Here is a 7,180-nt window from a genome sequence, read left to right as displayed (position 1 = left end):
CCCTCAAATATTACTGGACTCCAACTCCCATCAGCTCCAGCAGCCAGTATGGCCAATGATCAGGAATGATGGCAACTGGAGTCCAGCAACACCTGGAAGGCCACAGATAACCTCTGGTCACATCCGGACCACCCTTCCCTTCCTTTCCCTTTGCTATGAGTTTATCCAGGTGCATGGAACAGAGCCATTTGCCATTGGAAAACCCGACACGTAGTAGAGGTGCACTGTGTAGCCAGAAATTAAAAATCCCAAATGCCTCTGTTTGCAAACAACAATAAGAATATGTTTAATTGCATAGTTATACATCTAGCTACAATACGTGTTAATAAAATAAGCCTAGTTCATAATTTATCGTTCCTCTAGTTCTTTCAGCAGTTCGTCAAAATGGGTGATGTACCACTTGGCTTTCTCCTTGACCTGTTTCCGCACAACATTGCCTCCAAAGCCAATGAAACAGTCCTGGGGAAACAAAAAAAGAAGAGATGGGCTGCTTATGTCTCCATTTCAGAAAACGCAGAGGACTATCGGGATTTTTCCTCCACTGGAGAGGTTAGATGGCCATCTGTCATGGATGCTTCAGTTGAGATTCCTGCATTGCAGGGTGTTGGAATAGATGACCCTCAGGGTCCCTTACAACTTTGCTATTCTAGGATTTCTTGTCAAGGATGAAAGTGGATGTGAGATGGAGTGGAAAGGCATCCTCCATCCCCTGGCAGTACATGAGATAAAGTCAAACCCTGGGGGAAGCGGAACAGTCGCAGGCAGCTGCTTAGGCATCAATGGGTAAGGGCAGATGGGGAGTGTGGGGGAGTGTGGACTAGCCCAACCTTCCCCAACCTGGTGCCCTCCAGAGCTTTTGGACTATAACTCCCATCAGCCCCAGCTGGACTATTCAGAGAGAACCAAATAATCAGCTAATTCATCTTATTAACAACCAAGCAGACTCCCTGCAAATCCTTGCAGAAACCTGGCTGGGTTTGGTAAGTGACCATTTCCTGGCTCAGCATAATCTGAATCAGAAGCTGCTGCCAACAGTATCGCCCTCCTTTTTTTTTTAATCAATCATGTGATGTGATGAATAGGTTTTTGCTGGAAAACGCCTTTGCAACACAGGGCAACAGCCATGGTCGTGCTCCTTGATGCCAGTTCTTGATGCATTGGCTGCCTGCCTTGACCTATTAATTTGGACCTGATTCGCCTCCCCTGGTAGATTCCAAAACAATCATTAACAGGCAGCTGGAATCATTAACCTGGAGCAAGCGTTTGTCTGGTTCTTATGGAAGACATGCAGACTTTTGTGGGGGGGTTTAACGCTCCTGATTTTTTACCTGCTCTCCCCTTGCTTCTTTTGGGGTTGCCACATCCAGCAACCAGATGCTGGGGGAGTGGAGAGGTGCCCTTTTTCTTTAGGAACATGTGACAGATTGGTTTTGCTTAGGGTCTGACTGGTTGTCGTAGGAGCTCTTATCACAAGGACATCAGAACAGCTCTGTAGCTTAGATCAGACCAAAGGCCCATCCAGTTCAGGATCCTGTTCCTTAGGGCAGGCTGGCTGCAACTGTAGAGTAGATGCCTTGCAAAGATGTGTTATGTGACTCGTCTATGTTGCTTGTAATTTGAATCACAAGGTAGATTGGTTGGGCAGAGAGGGCTGGTGGGGTGGGTGATTCTGCCTCCCAGCAGGGGCTAGGTTGGGTGGCCTTCTTGTGGTTGCAGAAAGGTAACCTTGTGGATCTGCACAAATTAGGGGCATTCAGATGCCAGAAAGAATCAACCATACAGAAGTCAACTCTGAGCTAACTCCTATGAGCCAGTGAGGTCCATTCACTATTGGCTAAGCTGTTGAATTTGGAGTCCTGGCTTCAAATCCATATCCAACAGCATCATTCACAGGGTATCCTTTGAACAAAGGAACATTAGCTGCCTTTTACTGAGTCAGACTACTAGAGAGCAGACTGGTGGCAGCTCTCCAAGGTTTCAGACTGGAGACATTCCTTGGGATTAAACCTGGGAGCACCTTCTGCATGCAAGGCTGGTGCTCGATGACTAAGCTGTGGTCTTTCTTTTGACAGCCTCTCTGTCCCTTTTTCTCTGCTTAGCCTACCCCACAGAATAGCTGGGTGAACCCAAGTAAGCAGCCCTGGGCTGAGAGGAGGAAGGGGTAGAAGGCAAATGCCATCACCCCACAGTCACTACTCACTGCAGGTGGGCAGGCTTCCATATCTGTTGCTCCGTCTCCAATCATCACCACCTTCTTAAACTGAAACTGCTCCTTCAGGTAACTAATGACTTGTCCTTTGCCACCCGACTCAGCAGTTGGCTGCGTCTCATCAAAACCGGCGTATTCTCCTAGAGGCACATCAGAGAGAAAGTCAGTCATGGAGAATCACAAGGAAAGTCAATGTTTGAAGGCAAAAAAGGGGGGGCATCCCTGGAGGGAAAGGGTGGAGAACCTGGTGCCCTCCAGATGATGCTGAAATCCGACTCCCAACAGCCATAGCCAACATGGTCAGTGGTCAGGAATGATGGGTGTGGAATATCTGGAGGGCCACAGGTTCCCCTTCCTATTCTGGAAGGAGGGAGGGCGACAGTTCAGTGGATCAGAAGGAATTTTTGCAGAGTGAGCCACGGTCCTGGTTAGGAGATGGATTCTATTGCAAAGAAGAATCTTCTCTCTCTCTGCCTGTTTGTGTATGCACACAGATCTTCCATCCTGCCACAAGTTAGAGCAAGGATGGGGGACATCTGTGGCCCTTCAGATGTTGTTAGGACCCTGAAACCCAGCATGGCCAATGACTAAGGAGGATGGGAATTGTAGTCCAACAACACCAGGAGAGTACTGCATTGACCATCTTCAGTCTAAGGGTTTGTTTTTAGTTTATGTATTTTTATTTATTAGATTTATATACTGCCCTTCATCATAAGATCTCAGGGCAATTCACAGAATTTCCAATATCTGGGAGATGTACCCTCTGATGTGGAAACCTTCCTTGCTGACACCAGTGTAGGGTATTTTGGCTCTATAGCGCCATAAGGGCAATTTGGGGAACTACTATTTCCACCCACACACCCTTTGGCTCCCACACTCTCAGTCCCATCAAGATTCATGGTAAAGGGCATTCCACGTTCAAATAAATCTTCCAGAGTGGACCTTCTACATGCTGTGAAGGAAGGGGCAAAGTCATGTCCAAATAGCCTTATTTGGATCTTGTTGATAGAGGGCTTTCACCAAAGCCAGCAACCTAAAACCCGTTCATATAGTAAGAGATCCACCCATCTTTTTTCTCCAGTGGGCAATCCTGAGGAATTCTGCCAAAGCTTAGCTTCAGACGTGTCCCTTGAGCGACCCTATTTATCCTGGCAACCCTGAAAGTTGAGTTTGGCTGCACAGCTGTGCTATAGTTAGCTGACAAAATATTTCACCTTGTAGAGCTGTTTTATCAAGCTGCACAACCCACTTGGTGGATAAGAGACCCGTCTCTCAATGTGCTGACTCTCTCAGAGCTGCACTCCTTGACCCTCCTCTGTGCCAGTGCATCTGAGAGTTAAAGCTTAACCATGGGAAGGAACAGTTCTTTCCAAAGCAGCTGGGCAAACGGGGGCTTATCAGAAGCAGCAGGTCATTGGTGACGCTTTGCTTCTTTTCAATCTGGGAACCTTTTTTGGGCCAAGAGACGCACAGTCCCTTCCAGGCAATATTCTGGGAACCACAGGTCAGAGGCAAAAAAAAAAAAAAGGGCAGGGTAGTGAATTTAAATTTATACAGTACTGTAAACTAGTTTCTATACTCATTCCTGCACCCCTTTCTATCCTCCATCCAGGCAAGCAGGAAACATTATTTAATCTTATCTTTTTAATAAAAGTATTTATATACTGCCCTCTCACAAAACATCAGGGCACCTGCATCAACATAAAAGCATCAGTTGAATTGCTTTCAGATGTTTTGATGTTGCTGTGCATACGGAGTTCAAGGACACATTCCAGCGAGGTAGAAAACACTTAAGAGTGCAAAGCAGCAAGGGGGAGAATTCCAAGGGCCCCGTAGAAAGCTCTGCACTCAGCCTGCCTGGGAAAGCTTACCATTGAAGTAGAACTTCAATCTGTTGGCAAAGACGTTTGCTGTTGGGATGTTGAGCTGCAAAGCCACGTGTTCCACGATGCTCTGAAACCCCCCGGAGATTAAGAAGACCTGGACACCTCGCTGGTGGAGCCGGTTGACTAGTTCCCTGTGAGGAACAGGAGAGGGTGGCTAAGGCCCATGTGTCAGGGCAGGATTCATTAAGATGCTTCTCTTTTGCCTTCTGCCCTGCCTCCACCCCCTTCAAACACAGCTGCAGCACAGGCTCAGTAACAGGCTTCAAATAAATGAATGGCCCAGGAAAGTAAGTGGCCATGGACTTCCTCACAGGTCTTCCTCTAGGCATTTTAGTTAGGATGTTGGTGAGTGAAGAAGAGTCTTGCTTACATGCAGGGAGCTGAATGACAAACACCCCTCACCCCCCATTTTGTTCCTTCCAATTCTACATTGTCAGGCTTTTCTCTGGGACCCATAAGGCCTGGGGTGCAATTGACTGGGGAGCATCTGCTGCTAAAAGGTAACTGGAGCAAACAAAGGGGGCATTAGATGCCAGAAGAATGGATCCACACGCTCTCCCTTTTGTTAGTTTTCACAATTGCTTTTTGCAGAGGGATCTCACCACAAGGTGAGGAATCCCTGATGCAGTTCAGTGGCTCCTTTCTCTCACAAGCGTGTCCCAAACAGTGTTGGGAAAGGGAAAGACAGATACAGGTTTCCCCCACTGAAAAGGACGCCTTCCAGCTTCTTTCTGCCTGGTTAAGAAGGTGAAATTCGTAATTGTACAGTAGTTATTTGATCCTCCCTACCCACTTCAAATGTTGCTACAGCCAATTCTTCAGGAATCATAACCCATGAGGAGGAGATAATGTGGAAGACGTCTCCATGGATGGACATGGAGTCCAACAGTTCAGAATGCCTCTTACCTTATTCCCGGTGTTAACTGGGGCGGATGCTCCGATATCAATTTCTGCACTTGTTCATAGGAGGGGCGGATGAGGCCTAGCCGGGCAGTCAAAGCAGCCTTGAACGTTACAGTGCCACCCATCGCTCTTCGAGTCCTATATTGAGATTCAGAGAAATCAGAGAAATACAGACCAGGCTTTTTAAGGGCAAAAATAAAGCCATCCAGCTGTGTGTGTGTTTGCTTTACATACACAAGCAGTTATGCTACATCAAGGTAAAATGAAGTCTGCTTCAGTTCCTCATTTAAGAGGATGGCCGCTGGATCAGATCAAGGGCTGTCCACCTTCGTGGGCATAGCCAGTATTTTTTTGGGGGGGGGGCAGAACCTCAGTTAGCTATGTATTTTTATGTATTTGGGGGGGGAGCTGCTCCTCCCTGCCCCCCTTTAAAAAAACCCATCTGTGTTTACTGCAGTCTCAGTCATGATCCTCTGCTGCTATTTACATGTTTAAAACTACACATGTAGCTCATTAATGGCACAATCATTTTGACCGTTAGATTGCCTTAAAAGAGGATTAAATTGATAGAGGAGGAGGGAGCCACAGCATCAAACTGCGGCTATAATGCCCAAATCAGCCATAAACACTTCAGATGATTTGGATGGCAACTCCTATCAGTCCCAGATGGATAAATCAAGGTGGGTTCCTAGGGGCTGCTGTGCGGGGTGAAGATTTAGCCAGCTGGATCCCAAGTGAATCAGGAAATGCTGCATTCCATTCTGCCTGATGAGTTCTGTGAAACTCTAAAAGGTGGCTTATCCCACACCAGATGTGGAAGCACATGATCTAGTTGTGTTTCCTATGGTTTGGGGTCACCGTACAGAATGGCCCCACTAAGCCTGCCATCCCAAACCTTTATGCCATCCTGATGTTTTGGACGACACCTCCTATGTTAGCTGGGACTGATGGGAAGTGTAGCCCAAAACATCTGGAGGGCTGAGCTAAACCAACCTCAGGCCTGCCAGGACTTTCAGACTGAACCACAGGCAGACAAGTTTTTCAGGTTGGAGAGAAGATTCCTGATCGGTTGGGAAAGAAGGATGGTTGCTTGCTCGTTCAGTATGCCAGAGAAAGGAAGTTAGTAAGTGCTCTCTGCTCACATAACCTTGTGGCAGAGCTAAGGAGGTATGGGCTTGGTCCAGAATGTAGATGGGAGACCACTGTAGAGCCTCACAACACACAGAAGTCAGAGTCTAAGTGCAAAAAAGGGAAAAGTTTTAAAAGCAACTTCATTACACCTTACACAAACATGCAAGGATTGTCTGCTTTCTCTGCCTAATGCATGGTAACAAGGTTTGCCAGTAGTGGCCCATGCCCAGCTTCAGAGCTTGCCCCCCCGCAAGAGGCTCCTGTCCTGAAAGGATGCCATAGAGGCCAGGCCCAGAGGTGTCTCTGAGCCACTTCTCAGCAGCATCCCCCAAATGTTCATTCTTGCATTTAGGTCCCCCACCCCAAAGACTAGCCTTTACAAATTCTTACTAGCCTGCTTACAAAAAAGGCTTCCCCAACAGCCAGCTGGTATCAGGTATGGCAGGATCCGGGTCGGGGATGGAGCTCAACGCCTTTGCCCCTTGGGAAGGGAGGGGACAGATCTCTGCAGAAGCAAATGAGAGACAGCCTTACGTACATTTCGGCCACTGCGTCTCCAACGCCGCAGAATTTCGCCAGCTCGTCGATGCCTTCCTCTTTGATGACCGTGCTGTCCACATCAAAGCAGACGGCATCAGCATTTTGGAAGACTTCCTTCAGCTCCATAAGAGAGGACATCCTTTTGACGGGTTTCCTGTTGTGGGAGAGGAAGATGAGGTCGTTCTGGATATCGGCACACTGAACCCTGTGTTGAGCCATCTTGGAAGAGGGTCCTGTGGGGCTGGTAGCTTGGTGTAGAGAGGGAGAAGTGAGCCGTGTGACTCCTTTTTGAGAGGGAGTGGGTGGCAGTGGAGGGGGGCGGAAGTGGCTGCTGATTTGCTGGCCATGGGGGCAGTGCAGGAGTGGGCAATCAGTCAAGGTTGGCTCCCTGGCTGATTTAACCCTTCCGGGAGCTGCTGCCTTCACTGACGTAAAGAGTCAAATAAGAGATTTTGGCATTTAGTGAACCTCTTGGAAGAGAATACTATTCCCTCCAGTGCTGGCTGCCTCC

General features: G+C 47.9%; 1 protein-coding gene across 1 annotated transcript; it reads right to left on the bottom strand.

The window, feature by feature from the left end:
• Positions 1-261: 261 nt before the first annotated feature.
• Positions 262-6,934, bottom strand: PSPH (phosphoserine phosphatase). The gene is made up of 5 exons (XM_028708787.2): positions 6,668-6,934; positions 5,002-5,136; positions 4,081-4,226; positions 2,201-2,349; positions 262-459 (listed from the first exon to the last, which is right to left on the bottom strand). The coding sequence occupies exons 1-5, from the start codon at positions 6,886-6,888 to the stop codon at positions 349-351; spliced, it is 762 nt and encodes a 253-aa protein (XP_028564620.1). The 5' UTR covers positions 6,889-6,934; the 3' UTR covers positions 262-348.
• Positions 6,935-7,180: the final 246 nt, after the last annotated feature.

The sequence above is a fragment of the Podarcis muralis genome, chromosome 15, assembly GCF_964188315.1.
Source record: "Podarcis muralis chromosome 15, rPodMur119.hap1.1, whole genome shotgun sequence".
Taxonomy (NCBI): domain Eukaryota; kingdom Metazoa; phylum Chordata; class Lepidosauria; order Squamata; family Lacertidae; genus Podarcis; species Podarcis muralis.
Note: the sequence above shows the minus strand (reverse complement) of the source record. Positions and strands in the feature narration are given on the sequence as shown.

Bases quoted from the DNA above. Each gene is read 5' to 3' on its own strand.
- PSPH (XM_028708787.2), bottom strand. From the start codon at position 6,888: ATGGCTCAACACAGGGTTCAGTGTGCCGATATCCAGAACGACCTCATC. The intron at 4,227-5,001 runs GTAAGAGGCATT...TGTTCCTCACAG, and splicing joins CAGTTAACACCGGGAATAAG to GGAACTAGTCAACCGGCTCC. The intron at 2,350-4,080 runs GTAAGCTTTCCC...ATGTGCCTCTAG, and splicing joins ATTGAAGTTCTACTTCAATG to GAGAATACGCCGGTTTTGAT.